This window comes from Rhinatrema bivittatum, chromosome 15 (assembly GCF_901001135.1).
Source record: "Rhinatrema bivittatum chromosome 15, aRhiBiv1.1, whole genome shotgun sequence".
Taxonomy (NCBI): Eukaryota; Metazoa; Chordata; class Amphibia; order Gymnophiona; family Rhinatrematidae; genus Rhinatrema; species Rhinatrema bivittatum.
Genome location: NC_042629.1, coordinates 24,869,980 through 24,888,138, shown reverse-complemented (window position 1 = coordinate 24,888,138; position 18,159 = coordinate 24,869,980). Strand labels below are relative to the sequence as shown.

Below are 18,159 nucleotides of genomic sequence, written 5' to 3'. Positions count from 1 at the left end.
ATCTCTGGAGGCTAGAGTGGCAGACCTGGAGGAGCTGAGGCAGACAGAGAAGTATATAGATGAGACCTTCAGGGACATAGTAGCCAAGTCCCAACTTCAGACTGGCAGCCCTGTTGCTGTCTTGGAGGAAGAAGGTCTCATGATTGGAGAGCACCAACCTGGTGTAGCAGGAAAGGATCCTGTAGCAAGGACCTGCTCTCCAGGTGATGCACTGTCCTTTCGTACTGAGGACATCTCCCCAAGGCCTACTGCCCAGGAGGGAAGGGTTAGATCGGCTGTCATAGTTGGTGATTCGATTATTAGGAATGTAGATAGCTGGATGGCTGGTGGACGTGAGGATCGCCTGGTAACATACCTACCTGGTGCGAAGGTGGCGGACCTCACACGTCACCTAGATAGGATTTTAGACAGTGCTGGGGAGGAGCCAGCTGTCGTGGTACATGTAAGCACCAACGACATAGGAAAATGTGGGAGGGAGGTTCTGGAAGCCAAATTTAGGCTCTTAGGTAGAAATCTTAAATCCAGAAGCTCCAGAGTAGCATTCTCTGAAATGCTCCCTGTTCCACGCGCAGGTCACCAGAGGCAGGCAGAGCTCCGGAGTCTCAATGCGTGGATGAGACGATGGTGCAAGGAAGAGGGATTCAGTTTTGTTAGGAACTGGGGAACCTTTTGGGGAAGGGGGAGCCTCTTCCGAAGGGATGGGCTCCACCTTAACCAGGGTGGAACCAGACTGCTGGCGCTAACCTTTAAAAAGGAGATAGAGCAGCTTTTAAACTAGAACAAAGGGGAAAGCCGACAGTCGCTCAGCAGCACATGGTTCGGAGAGAGGTATCTTCAAAGGATACTAATGATGCATTAGAATTAGGGCATCCCGATAGTGAGGTTCCAATAATTAGAAAAGTAGTCCAAGTGCCTGTAACTAAAAACTCACCTGAGCTAAAAAATTCTAACTTATCCCTATCAATTAAAAAGCAGAATGAAAATACAAACAAAAACAAACTTTGAAATGTTTGTATGCTAATGCCAGAAGTCTAAGAAGTAAGATGGGAAAATTAGAATGTATAGCAGTGAATAATGACATAGACTTAATTGGCATCTCAGAGACATGGTGGAAGGAGGACAACCAATGGGACAGTGCTATACCGGGGTACAAATTATATTGCAATAACAGAGAGGAGCACCCAGGAGGTGGTGTGGTGCTTTATGTCCAGGATGGCAGAGAGTCCAACAGGATAAACATCCTGCATGAGACTAAATGCACAATTGAATCTTTATGGGTAGAAATCCCTTGTGTGTCGGGGAAGACTATAGTGATAGGGATATACTACCATCCACCTGGTCAAGATGGTGAGACTGACAGCGAAATGCTAGGAGAAATTAGGGAAGCTAACCAAATTGGTAGTGCAATAAAAATGGGAGACTTCAATTACCAATATATCCAAAAACTTATTCGAGATACGACTACGTAAGCACTGCTAAACAAACATGTTGTACAGTAATACTTCAATTTAATGTGTATGTGTTACTAAATATTAATTGTTGTTAACTCTATTAAGGACCTTCATAACACCCGTGGTGTGCACGCATCTTATGCATGTGTTCTCAACCACATCGGTTGCATTCTGGCGGTGCACACACACGCCAGAATCAGGACATGGCGTAAAAACTGGAAACGTTGCATTGGAAATACATGTGGAGTACTTAGACGCCAGAATAAGGATAAGTCCCTGAAGCAGCAATCATTGCGAAACGTACTTTGGACTTATAAACAGTGCTGCGGCGCTGGAACCCGACTAATGCGGCAGCGTGGCGGCGCTAGTAAACAACGAACGGAGAACAGATTTATGTGAAAAAAATAGCAACGCTAAAGAAACAGGTGATTGAGTGCCTTTGTATGGCTGTAGCAGTTTCCGAATTGAACCCACTGACAGCGAGACTCCGCTACATCAAGGGAAGTACTATTCCACATATTACCATAATAAAGTTTATTGCATCAATCAAAAACAACTTTATAAATATATTAAAAAAGAAAAAAGCTTTTAAGAAAGACTACATAGATGTTGCAGGACCAATGATTAAAGATGACCCGATGTGGTTGAGAACACATGCATAAGATGCGTGCACACCACAGGTGTTATGAAGGTCCTTAATAGAGTTAACAACAATTAATATTTAGTAACACACACACATTAAATTGAAGTATTACTGTACAACGTGTTTGTTTAGCAGACTTCAATTACCCCAATATTGACTGGGTAAATATATCATCGGGACACGCTAGAGAGATAAAGTTCCTGGATAGAATAAATGATAGCTTTATGGAGCAATTGGTTCAGGAACCGACGAGAGAGGGAACAATTTTAGATCTAATTCTCAGTGGAGAACAGGATTTGGTGAGAGAGGTAACGGTGGTGGGGCCTCTTGGCAATAGTGATCATAATATGATCAAATTTGATTTAATGACTGGAAGGGGGACAGTAAGCAAAACCACAGCTCTCGTGCTAAACTTTCAAAAGGGAAACTTTGATAAAATGAGAAAAATAGTTAGAAAAAAACTGAAAGGAGCAGCTACAAAAGTAAAAAGTGTGCAAGAGGCATGGTCATTGTTAAAAAATACCATCCTCGAAGCACAATGTATTCCACACATTAAGAAAGGTGGAAAGAAGGCAAAACGATTACCGGCATGGTTAAAAGGGGAGGTGAAAGAAGCTATTTTAGCCAAAAAATCTTCATTCAAAAATTGGAAGAAGGATCCAACAGAAGAAAATAGGATAATGCATAAACATTGGCAAGTTAAATGTAAGACATTGATAAGACAGGCTAAGAGAGAATTTGAAAAGAAGTTGGCCGTAGAGGCAAAAACTCACAGTAAAAACTTTTTTAAATATATCCGAAGCAGAAAGCCTGTGAGGGAGTCAGTTGGACTGTTAGATGATGGAGGGGTTAAAGGGGCACTTAGAGAAGATAAGGCCATCGCAGAAAGATTAAATGATTTCTTTGCTTCGGTGTTTACTGAAGAGGATGTTGGGGAGGTACCCGTAATGGAGAGGGTTTTCATGGGTAATGATTCAGATGGAGTGAACCAAATCACGGTGAACCTAGAAGATGTGGTAGACCTGAATGATAAACTTAAGAGTAGTAAATCACCTGGACCGGATGATATACACCCCAGAGTTCTGAAGGAACTAAAAAATGAAATTTCAGACCTACTAGTAAACATCTGTAACCTATCATTAAAATCATCCATTGTACCTGAAGACTGGAGGGTGGCTAATGTAACCCCAAATTTAAAAAGGGCTCCGGGGCGATCCGGGAAACTACAGACTGGTTAGCCTGACTTCAGTGCCAGGAAAAATAGTGGAAAGTGTTCTAAACATCAAAATCACAGAACAGAAAGACATGGTTTAATGGAACAAAGTCAGCATGGTTTTACCCAGGGCAAGTCTTGCCTCACAAATGTGCTTCACTGTTTTGAAGGAGTTAATTAACATATGGATAAATGTGAACCAGTAGATGTGGTGTACTTGGATTTTCAGAAGGCGTTTGACGACGTTCCTCATGAGAGGCTTCTAGGAAAAGTAAAAAGTCATGGGATAGGTGGCGATGTCCTTTCGTGGATTGCAACTGGCTAAAAGACAGGAAACAGAGACTAGGATTAAATGGACAATTTTCTCAGTGGAAGGGCATGGACAGTGGAGTGCCTCAGGGATCTGATTTGGGACCCTTACTTTTCAATATATTTATAAATGATCTGGAAAGAAATACGACAAGTGAAGTAATCAAATTTGCGGATGATACAAAACTGTTCAGAGTAGTTAAATCAAGAGCAGATTGTGATAAATTGCAGGAAGACCTTGTGAGGCTGGAAAATTGGGCCTCAAAATGGCAGATGAAATTTAATGTGGATAAGTGCAAGGTGATGCATATAGGGAAAAATAACCCATGCTATAATTACACAATGTTGGGTTCCATATTAGGTGCTACAACCCAAGAAAGAGATCTAGGTGTCATAGTGGATAACACATTGAAATCGTCGGTTCAGTGTGCTGCGGCAGTCAAAAAAGCAAACAGAATGTTGGGAATTATTAGAAAGGGAATGGTGAATAAAACAGAAAATGTCATAATGCCTCTGTATCGCTCCATGGTGAGACTGCACCTTGAATACTGTGTACAATTCTGGTCGTCGCATCTCAAAAAAGATATAATTGCGATGGAGAAGGTACAGAGAATGGCTACAAAAATAATAAGGGGAATGGAACAGCTCCCCTATGAGGAAAGACTAAAGAGGTTAGGACTTTTCAGCTTGGAGAAGAGACGACTGAGGGGGGATAAGATAGAGGTGTTTAAAATCATGAGAGGTCTAGAACGGGTAGATGTGAATCGGTTATTTACTCTTTCGGATAGTAGAAAGACTAGGGGGCACTCCATGAAGTTAGCATGGGGCACATTTAAAACTAATTGAAGAAAGTTCTTTTTCACTCAACACACAATTAAACTCTGGAATTTGTTGCCAGAAGATGTGGTTAGTGCAGTTAGTATAGCTGTGTTTAAAAAAGGATTAGATAAGTTCTTGGAGGAGAAGTCCATTACCTGCTATTAATTAAGTTGACTTAGATAATAACCACCACTATTACTAGCAACTGTAACATGGAATAGACTTAGTTTTTGGGGTACTTGCCAGGTTATTATGGCCTGGACTGAACACTGTTGGAAACAGGATGCTGGGCTTGATGGATTCTTGGTCTGCCCCAGTATGGCATGTTCTTAGTCCATGTACCTGTATGTAAAGAATCACCTAAGCTAAAGAATTCCAAATTATCCCTATCAACTGAAGAATAGGTTGTTAATACAAACAAAAAACACACTTTGAAAAGTCTGTATGCCAATGCCAGAAGTCTAAGAAGTAAAATGGAGGAGTTAAAGTGTATAGCAGTAAATGATGAGATTGACATAATTGGCATCACAGAGACCTGGTGGAAGGAGGATAACAGTGGGACAGTGCTATATCAGGGTACAAATTATATCACAGTGATAGGGAGGATCAGCTTGGTGGGTGTGTGGCACTTTATGTTCGGGAGGATATAGAACCCAACAGGATAAAAATCATACAAGAGACTAAATGCTCAGTAGAATCTATATGGATAGAAATCCCATGTGTGTTAGATAAGAGTATAAAGATGGGAGTATACTACCGTCCACCTGATTGAAATGATTAGACAAATGAGAAAATGCTAAGAGGAATCAGGGAAGCTAACCAATTTGGCGGTGCAGTAATAATGGGAGATTTAAATTACCCCAAAATTGACTGGGTAAATGTAACATCAAGACTTGCTAGAGACATAAAGTTCCTGAATGCAATAAATGACTGCTTCATGGAGCAATTGGTTCAGGAACCAATGAGAGCGGGAGCTATTTTAGATTTAATTCTTAGTGGAACGCAGGATTTGGTGAGAGGTAACAGTGGTGGGGCCACTTGGAAATAGTGATCATAACATGATCAAATTTGAACTAATGACTGGAAGGAGGACAATATGTACATCTACAGCTCTAACACTAAATTTTCAAAAGAAAATCTTTAATAAAATGAGGAAAATAGAAAAAACTGAAAGGTGCAGCTGCAAAGGTTAAAAGTGTACAATGGGTGTGGACATTGTTTAAAAATACAATCCTAGAGGCGCAGTCCAGATGTATTCTATGCATTAAAGAAAGGTAGAAGGAAGGCAAAACGATTATCGGCATGGTTAGGAGGTACGGTGAAAGAGACTATTTTAGCCAAAAAAAAAATCTTTCAAAATTGGAAGGAAGATCCATCTGAAGAAAATAGGATAAAGCATAAGCATGATCAAGTATAAATATATCTGACGCATGAAACCTGTGAGGGAGTCGGTTAGACCATCAGATGACCAAGGGGAAAAAGGGGCTCTTAGGGAAGATAAGGCCATTGCGGAAAGACTAAATGAATTCTTTCCTTCTGTGTTTACTAATGAGGATGTTGGGGAGATACCAGTTCCGGAGATGGTTTTCAAGGATGTGGAGTCAGATGAACTGAACCAAATCACTGTGAACCTGGAAGATGTGGTAGGCCAGATTGACAAACTAAAGAGTAGCAAATCACCTGGACTGGATGGTATGCATCCTAGGGTATTGAGGGAACTAAAAAATGAAATTTCTGATCTATTAGTTAAAATTTGTAACCTATCATTAAAATCATCCATTGTACCTGAAGACTGGAGGGTAGCCAATGTAACTCCAATGTTTAAAAAGGGCTCCAGGGGCAATCCAGGAAACTATAGACCAGTGAGCCTGACTTCAGTGCTGGCAAAAATAGTGGAAACTATTCTAAAGATCAAAATCACAGAGCATATAGAATGATATGGTTTAATGTAACACAGTCAGCATGGATTTAACCAAGGGAAGTCTTGCCTATCAAATCTGCTTCATTTTTTGAAGGGGTTAATAAACATGTGGATAAAGCTGAACCAGTAGATATAGCGTATTTTCAATTTCAGAAGGCGTTTGACAAAGTCCCTCATGAGAGGCTTGTAAGAAAACTAAAAAGTCATGGGATAGGAGGCGATGTCCTTTCGTGGATTACAAACTGGTTAAAAGACAGGAAACAGAGAGTAGGATTAAATGGTCAATTTTCTCAGTGGAAAAGGGTAAACAGTGGAGTGCCTCAGGGATATGTACTTGGACCAGTGCTTTTCAATATATTTATAAATGATCTGGAAAGGAATACGATGAGTGAAGTAATCAAATTTGCAGATGATACAAAATTATTCAGAGTAGTTAAATCACAAGTGGATTGTGATAAATTGTAGGAGGACCTTGCGAGACTGGAAGATTGGGCATCCAAATGGCTGATGAAATTTAATATGGACAAGTGCAAATTGATGTATATAGGGAAAAATAACCGATGCTGTAGTTAAACGATGTTAGGTTCCATATTAGGAACTACCACCCAGGAAAAAGATCTAGGCATCATAGTGGATAATACTTTAAAATCATCAGCTCAGTGTGCTGCAGCAGTCAAAAAAGCAAACAAAATGTTAGGAATTATTAGGAAGGGAATGGTGAATAAAATGAAAAATGTCATAATGCCCCTGTATTGCTCCATGGTGAGTCTGCACCTTGAGTACTGTGTACAAATATGGTCGCTGCTGCTCAAAAAATATATAATTAGAGTAGAGAAGGTACAGAGAAGGGCAACCAAAATGATAAAGGGGATGGAACAGTTCCCCTATGAGGAAAGGTTAAAGAGATTAGGACTGTTTAGCTTGGAGAAGAGACGACTCTTTTGGATAATAGAAAGACTAGGGGGCACTCCATGAAGTTAGCATGGGGCACATTTAAAACTAATCGGAGAAAATTCTTTTTCACTCAACGCACAATTAAGCTCTGGAATTTGCTGCCAGAGGATGTGGTTAGTGCAGTTAGTGTAGCTGAGTTTAAAAAAGATTTGGATACGTTTTTGGAGGAGAAGTCCATTAACTGCTGTAATCAAGTTTACTTAGGGAATAGCCACTGCTATTACTGGCATCAGTAGCATGGGATATACTTAGTGTTTGGGTACTTGCCAGGTATTTGTAACCTGGATTGGCCACTGTTGGAAACAGGATGCTGGGCTTGATGGACCCTTGGTCTGACCCAGTATGGCAATTTCTTGTCCTTATGTTCTTATAATCTCTCAGTGCGCTCCTCTTTATGATGCAGGAGACGCTGCCACAGCAATGGAAGTCACCTTCCTGCCCAGGATCAAGCATGCCCAATCTCAGCCAGTCCCGTTGGACTGAAGTCTTGTTCCCCAAATCTCCTGTGCCATAGGCCGAGCAGCAGGAGAAGATCCAGAGGAATTAATTTCACCTTAATTATTCCAGCTTTAGCTAAGTCTGCAGAAAATGAGTTTCTGTCAAAGTCAATAACTTCAATGTTTAAAAGAATTTTAGAATGGTTCTTTTTACTTATAGAAGAAAATAATAGGAGACTGAGAAAAAGAGCCAATATCCCTGTCAGCAAGTTCCTTACCAGTGGCAAATTAGTTTCTAACATACAGGGAACAGGTGCCTCAAAATTCAAGTTAAGAGCACGATAATCTCACTGGTGTAGCCCTTCTCGGCCAGGGCTCATCTTCCCAACCCTGAAGAGCTCTGGCTTTGCTCAACCAGGATGGGGGAGAAGTTCTCTGGGTCCCATGGAATGGGGGCAGGATCCTCCTGCAAGGCCAAACTGGGTAGAGAATACCTTCAAAATAAACTCACAGTCCAGACCAAGCAGGTGCTCCAAACAGAGAAACAAAGTTTACTTGTAAGAATAATTCTGTTTCAGAAAGTAACACAGTCCACAGTAGAAATAGCAGATAAATCCTGATACAAAAAAACACAGTTCCATGCTTTTCCAGAATTACTCTTCAGATACACAGATTTCATGCACTGTAAGTCGCTCCCAAGATCAGCCCTCTGTTCCTTCTTTCCCAGGCCCTCTGCAATCCCAGCAAAAGTTAGTTTCTCTAGCTCTTGAACACAGTACTCTCACTTCAGCAGATGGACCCACAACAATCCTCGCAGTGGCAGACTTCCCGGGACCAGATTCTGGACAATCCAGATATTATCCCAGAGCTGGCAAGTCAGGCCAGGACAACTTCTCCTTTTTTGACCTCCCTTCCTCCCAGTTCTTCACTCTTCACACTACACAGATCTCCACCAGATCATCAGGCCCAACTGCACTGCTTGTGAGAACTCCAATTTCATAAAATCTACCCTGTGGCTTGAGGGAGGCAGTTTTTTAACCACCCTGTCACCCCAACACCGACACACAGACACACACACACCCCACTGCCAGAAGGACTCCCTATTAAAAACATAAGCCCTCTCCATTACATTGAACTAGTGACCAAGCAGGGAAAGAAATCAAAAGAGGTCTTTGATCAATTTGCAGACTAATTTGCTACACTGGTAAACTAGTAACTGAGGACCTGCAGTACTTGTATCAACCTTTTATAAATTGCGCAGTAGTTAAAATATTATTGGAACTTCCAGGAGTTCTTTGCCGGGTCCCACATATCAAACATATGCAACAAGCAACAGAAATACATTTTTCCTTCCATGCTTCATGAAATAGGGCCCCTGGACTTGGAAATTTTTGGTAATTTCACCGGGAAGTCCCAAGTCTCGATGTAAGAGATGAGTGCTTCCATTTTATGCCTATTTGATAGTGTCTATTGCATTTTGGAATGACTTGTTTGATCAGACCCCTGCAGGCCACTACCAGACATATAGTGAATTCACTAATACATTTAAAGGACGTTAATTAGACACATTCCTACTCCCATAGCAACCTAAAACTTCACTAGGAACTGAACAAATTTAACATGAAGGCAGCAGTCCAGCAGCAGGAGGGGGGGACTCCCAGTCTTTTGCATCGAGTGTCACATCTATGATTTTTTTACCCACCGGTGAGAAGTTGTACATGTGCATGCGATGCAAAGAGCTCCTGGCTCTCAGAGAACGAGTCCGATCTCTGGAAGCTAGAGTGGCAGACCTGGAGGAGCTGAGGCAGACAGAGAGGTATATAGATGGGCCATAGTAGCCAAGTCCCTACTTCAGACTGGCAGCCTTCGTGCTGCCTTGGAGGAAGAAGGTCTCATGATGGGAGAGCACCAACCAGGTGCAGCAGGAAAGGATCCTGTAGCAAGGACCTGCTCTCCAGGTGATGCACTGTCCTTTCGTACTGAGGATATCTCCCCAAGGCCTACTGCCCAGGAGGGGTTAGGTCGGCCGTCATAGTTGGTGATTCGATTATTAGGAATGTAGACAGCTGGGTGGCTGGTGGGCGTGAGGATCGCCTGGTAACATGCCTACCTGGTGCGAAGGTGGCAGACCTCACGCGTCACCTAGATAGGATTTTAGACAGTGCTGGGGAGGAGCCGGCTGTCGTGGTACATGTGGGCACCAACGACATAGGAATAATGACATAGACTTAATTGGCATCTCAGAGACATGGTGGAAAGAGGATAACCAATGGGACAGTGCTATACCGGGGTACAAATTATATCGCAATGACAGAGAGGAGCACCCGGGAGGAGGTGTGGCGCTTTATGTCCGGGATGGCATAGAGTCCCACGGAATAAATATCCTGCATGAGACTAAATACAAAACTGAATCTTTATGGGTAGAAATCCCGTGTGTCGGGGAAGACTATAGTGATAGGGGTATACTACCGTCCACCTGGTCAAGATGGTGAGAAGGACAGTGAAATGCTAAGAGAAATTAGGGAAGCTAACCAAACTGGTAGTGCGGTAATAATGGGAGACTTCAATTACCAGAAGTACAATCAAGAGCAAGCTGCACTTTAAAGCAATATCGCATAATCCAGAAAGTGCAGGTTCGTTGTCAATCCTGACAAAGTACTCACAGTAGCTTTCAAAGGTCAAAGAGGTTTTTATTCATTCAACCAGGCAATTCCACTGATTTATACAGCATAAAGCTTTACGGCGTCCCCCGACACGGTCACGTGTTTCGCCTAGGGCTGCATCGGGAGGGCACGCCACCAGGAATTCATATACGAAATACTGAAATGAATAATTAAAGAATCAGGAAACAGTATAGGACTTATAACCGAACATGAGTACAAGAAAGTTAAACAATAATATTACCTGACAGCTGGTGTGTTTAAGTATGGCAGGGAGCGCGCTTCCCCTTAACACTGACAGGTATTTAAAGAATGGCAGAAGGCGCCAAAACTACAGGTGAACCAATCACGTGGATCAAGAGACCCCGTTCATTGGTTCCCGTTCCTGTAGCGCACCCAAACAGCATTGTGCACAACCAACCCTAGTAATGACAGTTCTAAGTAAACAAAAAACAAAAACCATTCAATCTCCCGATTGAGTCCCTTGGGGGCAACGGTATCTAGGGTAAAAATCCAACGCTGTTCAATGCGACCAAGCTGTTCAGCATAGTGACCTCCGCGACCAGGCCGTGGAAACACCTCAACAACGCAATACATAAGGTCTGAGAGAGTATGGGATTTCTTTAACCAATGGTCAACCAAAGGTTCATTTTCTCTTGAATGCCGAATGTTAGAGCAGTGCTCTATAATGCGTGTTTTGACCATGCGGGAGGTTTTCCCTACATACACTAGGGGACAAGGACAAGTGATGTTCTTATGTTCGAATGAGAATTTAATTAGGAGACCTCTTGTAGTGGACTTTGTGTCTATCACTACTACGGAATTCTTTTGCTGTACAGATTAGAATTTATACTTAATCACTTTTTATTTAATTTGTATTGTGGCATTTCATTGCATTGCATATTTGCTTTTATTGTGGATGTATAGTGGAGTGAATTTCCAAAAATGTTTCTGTGTGTACAATCAGAAGTTGCGTGTGCAAGTTGCATGTGTACTCGATAAGTAGCACCTTGCCAAAGCCTGCCGCACATGCGTGCTAGCAGTGTCGCCTGGCAGTATTAATGGAGAAAGAAAGGGATGGGTCCAGGGAGGAGACTGCAAATGTGCGCATGAGTTGGCATGTTACGAGCGGTATGTGCGTGTGCATTACACTTCCTGCACGCCTGTTAATTGAATCGCAGAATTCGAGCTGTACTTCTCTTTTGTCTGTATCTTTTCGGTGGGAGGTGGGGATGAGCTGGGGAAGGCTGATGTGCTTGGAGGCGAACTGGTGAAGTCTGGGAGAAATGGAGGCCGGTGTCACCGAACTGGTGATTCCAAGTACGCACAAAGCTAGGTACGTTTGTAAAGGGAGTATGCACGTACTTTATAAAATACCTGTTTCTTTGTCCACATGCCGTATGTCAGAATATTACGCGTGTAAAATGTATGCATGAACCTTTTAAGAATGGGCAGGGAAAATGCACGTTTTCCTGCATTACAAATATACTCGTGTACTACTGAGGCAGAAATACATGGTATTTTATAAACTGTGCAGCTCCCACCAGATGATGCATAAAATGCTAGGGTAAATCACTCTGAGCGGCTTATGTGCGCATGTGGTAGCTCGCTCGCGCTTTTGAAGGGTAGGCTCATTGCATTTTTGTTGTAGTATTTTTTGCTTTTATTGTACATCACTTTGAGCCTGTGGGATTGGCAATAAATGATTTAAATAAACAAAACTATGAAGGGCATTTGACTCCAGCTGGAGCACCTAGAGATTTGGGTTTCTAAGGATTTTTTTTCCTTTGGTTGCCCCTTGCTTGTTTCCCATCATCGCGTGCAAATGCACTGACAGGCCAATGCGATATTGGCATGCATTAAATGAGCGTTCACGATTGAGCGCTCGCTCCCATAATGAGCGCCAAGCCACCTCTCCGGGGCGCCCGATATAATATTTAAATCGGGTGCCGCGGTAAAAAGGAGGCGCTAGGGGAAATTGTGCGCCCCTAGCACTGTCAAGGCAGCGGGCACCCAGGAGAGGTGGCGTCAGCCCGTTAGGAAAATGGACGCTCGTTAATTGCGCGTTCCTTTTCCTAACTTGACCGCTGGCACTTTTTTTTTTTTAATTCTCCTATTTCGGATCCTCCGACTGTAATATTTTGGGGCTCCTCAAGAATCAACAACTGCTCCGGGCAGGCTTTCATTTTTTGTGGGTTAAAATGTGTGCATTGTGCGCACTTTTTTTTTTTTTTTTTGCATCAGGGAGAAATAGGTAATAGCCTCTTCGATATGAATTTACATGTGATGAGCGCTATTATCTACGCGCTCGACTGGACGCATGTTTTTGGACATGCTAACCCGCGTCTTGCTTCGGGGTTATGGACCCGCGTCCAAAATGCACGTTCAATCATGTGTCGAGCTGTGCGCTGGCATTGCATCGACCTGTAAGTGTGCCACTGTGCTTGTTTGAGCCCTGCCAAGACATATTCTGCATCTCTTCCCAGAACTTCCAGAAACTTCTATAGGGGCCATGATTGTTCTCTGTCACTGGGCATGCAGTCAGTGTACGGCACTAACCATGGACAATGCGATAGGAGCGACACCCGTGACAATAAACTGTATTAATTACCACGAGAATAAAACTGATTCCCCAGAGAGCACGCAGGCTCCTGTGAATTTGCTTCATTGTCCCACTGACACTATTTTCTTGACACGACAAAAGCGGAGGACAACGCAGCCTATAAAAAGAGCCTCCCAGCACTTAGAGTTTCATTCTGACAAGCACTGTCTGCTCTTCCTTCGTACAAGGATTAGCTCACAGGAAAGCAAGTCTTTGGCGTGCAAGGAACTTCCCATTTTGTCTGCAGACGTGGGACATGATTGATAGTGTGTTAGCGGTGCAGAGTGAAGTTCAGAGCGGAACCTGCTGGCCCTGGCTGCCATCTTGCCAGCTCGGTCAGGCACAGTATGCTTACACGCATCCTATACTGCAGCCAGCCCCAGTGCTGGCACCGCACGATACCAGAGACACCTTACTTGCCCCTTCCCCCTCTGCTTAGCCTCTGCTCCAGTTTGGAATAGATGACATTTCTATTAGCAGCCTTTCCACATAGCTGGTTGCCTCTGCCTCCTTTCCAGTTTCGAAGGGGCTGAATCAACCCCCTAAGTAAAAAAAATCTCTGTGAGCAGCAGCAGCTACAGCCTGGCTTTTCCAGAGGTCCAGGAATCAAGTAGTGCACTTGCCATATAGGATGCACAGAAGTCTAAGGGCCAACCTACAAATAACTTGTTTATTTGAGCAAAAACATTCTGCATGGAGCTGTTGGAGGAAGCAGAGCTAGCCACAATTATATTAACCCATTATGTCCAAAACCTTTTAACAAGCTGCCCCCTCCACATAGAACACTGGGCCATAATGGGTTAAGATGATCCAATAAAAAGATCCTGCCTACAAGCTGGTTACTGATCTCATTTCCCTACGTATTGGCCGGAGAAAGTATTAGGAAGGAAAATGCAATAAACTGGCAGTAGCCTGGAGTGTCCAGTGGCTGTCTCTTGACAGATGGGCATGACTCATTCCTTTCTCTGTTTCCTGTCTTCCTTACCTGATGCAGCTTGGCCTGTGATTCTCCCCTGCCTGGGTAATTTGGGCTGTCCTACAGGTGAGAAAGTCTAAAGTGGTGCAGTCCTCTTACATAAGTGCTTCTGCTCCTCTCTTGCGGGCCGATACAGTAAAAATCGTGCCGGGAGAGTGGGCAAGTGCCCGCTCTCCCGGTGCCACGCACAGGCCACTCTCCTGTGCGTGCGATTCGGTAAGTTAATTTATTTAAATTAGGGCCCGCGGCAAAAAGAGGCACTAGGGACACTAGCACATCCCTAGCGCCTTTTTTTGGACAGGAGCGGCGGCTGTCAGCGAGTTTGACAGCCGACGCTCAATTTTGCCGGCGTCCGGTTTCCGAACCCGTGGCTGTCAGTGGGTTTGAGAACCGATGCCGGCAAAATTGAGCGTCCGGTTTTCAACCCGCGAGCTGCGGGCCCATTTAAAAAAAATTTTTTTAAACTTTTTTTTAACTTTTGGGACCTCCGACTTAATATCACCATGATATTAAGTCAGAGGGTGCACAGAAAAGCAGTTTTTACTGCTTTTCTACTGCTTTTCTGTGCACTTCCCCGGCGCCGGCAGAAATTAACGCCTATCTTTGGGTAGGCGATAATTTCTTAAAGTAAATGTGCGGCTTGGCTGCACATTTTACTTACTGAATCGTACGGGCATAACTAATAGGGCCATCAACATGCATTTGCATGTTGCAGGCGCTTGGACGCATCCAAATGCAGGTTAACAGTGCGCTCCACTGTATCGGCCTGTTGGTAATTCTTTGTAACAGAGGTTTTTGTTCTAGGAAAGGTTTCCTCCAGCAGGAAGTTCACCACTCAGGGAATTTCACCAAAACTCCCAAACTTTATGCTGTCCATTGCTCTGCCCACACAAATCCTCCCCTGCTCCTTCCCAGACACGTGTTAAGAGTGTCCGCAGGAAGAAAATAGTGAGAACTGGGCTAAAAACAGGCTCATCTGGAAGGCACCACCCTAAGCTTAACCGTCTCGAAATAGCTTTTTAGGTTCTACTCCATAGCGCCTTTAAAGATCTATACGTTTAATAAGTCTCTGGTGCACAGACGCAGGAGTGGAAGGTTATTTATCGCTGGTCTGCTGCAGATGCTGTAGCCTGTAGGGAACAGATACAGAGTAGGAATTAGGGAGTCCCTCTGCCATGTGGATTCAAATTTTGCTCTGCCCCACTGTGTGTGACTTTCAGCGCGTTGGCTCAGTTTCTCCAACTGCAACTGGGCATTAACAAAACCACAACACTGCTCCCGCCTCCATTTGAAAAGCCTTCCTATGGATTTATTTGAGTAAATGGGTGGTGGGGGAGGGGGCTAAAAAGTGTCGATGCCAAGGATTATTCTGTCCCATATAGAGGGAGACGGAAGGTCATAGAGCAAGAGATGCAATCAAGGATCAAGAGAAGGTGGACACAGCCGGCCTGGATCAAAAGAACTTTCAAGTGCACCTTGGAAGGTTAACACCAATCAATCCATCCCACTTTCTTTATAAACTGATTTTCCTTAAAAAAAAAAAAAAAAAATGCTTAAAGAGGGTAACAAGAACAACAACAATAAAAAAAAAACCCCTGAACAATTAGCTTTAAAACTAACAATCTCAATTTATAAATACACAGTAAACACAGAAAATACAATAGAGCGTAAGCTCAAAGAAATCAAAAAGTGAAAACAATAAGAAAGGCCTATAAAAGGAACAGTGCTAAATCACCCAAAGTCAGTGCTTAAAGGATGAGCCTGACCAGCACACCCAGCTTATGAATGAGGTGCATTCCTGTCATCTACGTGCCAAACAAAACCCATTTGGAGACATTGACTCCAGCGATGTTTTGCGCCTTCTGCTGAAGGATTGTTGTTCATTTAAAAATAAAATAAAACACATATCAATTCCTTCTTGGATGAAAATGTGAAAATTATGATTATTTAAGAAAATGCAGGTCAGACTCAGGAGATAAAACAGGCACAAAGGGGTAGATTTTAAAAGGAGCGCACGGCGTACGTGTGAGCGTGCTACCTGGCGCGCACACTTGTACGCCTGATTTTTTATAACTTGCGCTCGCAGGTTCTCCATGTATCCCGGGTGCTTCTTCCTGCTGAACTGGAAGGATGTCCTAGCACCGGCCTTTAAGCCATGCAGTGGCAGAGGACTAATTTCTCTGCAAGTTAGCATACGCTTGCACGAGACTGTGTGAGGTAAGGAGACTGGGCAGGGGAATGGCAGATGAAATAAAATGTGGAGAACTGGAAAGTGATAGACACAGGTAAAAATAATCTCAGCAATGCTGGGTTCTGAATGGGGAGTCCTTGTGGGCAAGCGCTGAAGCTTTCCGTTGTGTGTGGTGGCAGTCAAACAAGCAGAATGGACTGGAGAATAAAACTGAAAATCTAGTGCCTCGGTGTCAAGCCTTGATGCGACCGCACCTGCAGTACTGAGTGCGGGTCTGGTTGCTCCCCCATCTCAATAAAGACATAGCAGACATGGAAAAGATGCTGAGCAACGCAACAAAAATGATAACGGGGATGGAATGGCTCCCCTCTGGGGAAAGCTTAAACAGGTTAGGTCTCTTCTGCTTGGAAAGGAGATAACAGAGAGGACACGATCCAAGTTTATAAATCATGAGGGGGTAGAATGGGTAAATAAAGGATGGCCATTTACCCTTTCAAATAATACTAAAAGGTATGAAACTAATAACCAGCAGATTCAAACAAATTGTACATAAGAACATGCCATACTGGGTCAGACCAAAGGTCCATCAAGCCCAGTATCCTGTTTCCAACAGTGGCCAATCCAGGTCACAAGTACCTGGCAGGATCCCATAAGGTAAATAAGATCCCATGCTGCTCTCATGCAGTGATAAGTAGTGGTTACTCTCTAAGACTACTTGGTTAATAACAGAAAGTATTTTTCTCTCAGCGCACAATCAAGCTGTGAATTCTATTGCTAAATGATGTGGGCTAATCAACTAGCAAATTGAGGTTGGACAAGCTCCTGGAGGAAAAATCCATTAAACATTATTAGCCATGTAGAGTTACTCTCTGGCAGTGAGTAACAAGAAATAAATCTGCTTTGGCATCTGCCAGGTACTTAGAACCTGGACTGGCCACTGTCAGACAGGGTTCTGCCTTCGATCCGGCTGACCCAGAACGGCACTTATTATGTTCTTCAGATAGCTAGGATTCTTTCATTTAAAAGTGAGCACACTAATGTGGCTGTACTTCAGTCTTTCCATTGGCTCCCTATAAAATCAAGAATTAAATATAAAATCTTAACAATAATCCATTCACTCATACATAATTCCTCAGCCTCATGGTTGTGTTCTACGCTCTGTATCTATCACCCGGCTAGACACGTAAGGTCACTATCACAAAATCTCTTGGAAATTCCCTCTCCAAAACTTGCCAGACTACATTTCACAAGCAAGCGTGCTTTCTCTGTTGCAGGTCCTTTTCTTTGGAACTCCATATCCAACTCACTCCGTCAAATATCCAACAGACAGCAATTTAAAAAATCCTTGAAAGCTTATCTTTTTCAGATGGCGTACAAAAATTCCAATAACTGAATAACTCTTAAGAAAATTCATAATGCTTCCAATTTCCAACATAATTATAAGGCAGTAGCATTTTCTCTCATTTTGTAAAAAAAAACCCCAAGAATAATCTAATTCTTATTTTGTTTTATATTAATCAATTTTGTAATTTTTCTTCTTTTTTGTTTTTGTTTTTTATATTCATATTTTATTTTACACTTTATTGTAAACCCTTTTATCAATTTACTTGTAAAGGCGGTGTTTAAACATTTTAAAATAATAAATAAATATTAACACCTGGCTCTTTTCCAGAGTTTCTTGCAGCCGGCTTGATTTCTGCTCTCTGTGGCACTGACCACAGGGCAGAGCACGCTGGCAGACTCCTTGGCTTGGGGTGCAGTTCTGTTTGGCTTTACTGCAGCCAAGAGTAACCAAATCTACCAGAGAAAGTCAAAGCTCTGTGGTCTTGTCCCCTTTGCACATTACCTGGCACTGAGGCTTAACGTAGGCTGTCTAGCTGAAACCGAGAGCCTCCTTTCTTACCTCTGGCGTTTCATGTCAGGGCTTGGGCTGCGCTTGGTCGAGTGAGTTCTGGGAGCATGGGGGCCAGTGCAGGTTTCTGA

At 43.1% G+C, this 18,159-nt stretch overlaps 1 protein-coding gene across 2 annotated transcripts in view; it reads right to left on the bottom strand.

Annotated features, from left to right (window-relative positions):
* The window catches only part of LOC115077067 (ICOS ligand-like), a 28,782-nt gene extending 10,623 nt beyond the window's left edge, over positions 1-18,159 (bottom strand). Inside the window, exon 1 of one of the 2 annotated variants that reach the window (XM_029579223.1) lies at positions 18,080-18,159. In XM_029579223.1, coding sequence (XP_029435083.1) covers positions 18,080-18,093 — 14 coding nt within the window. In that variant the 5' untranslated portion in view covers positions 18,094-18,159. Of the gene's footprint in view, positions 1-18,022 lie in introns of both variants that reach the window. The other variant, XM_029579225.1, reaches the window with a different exon arrangement.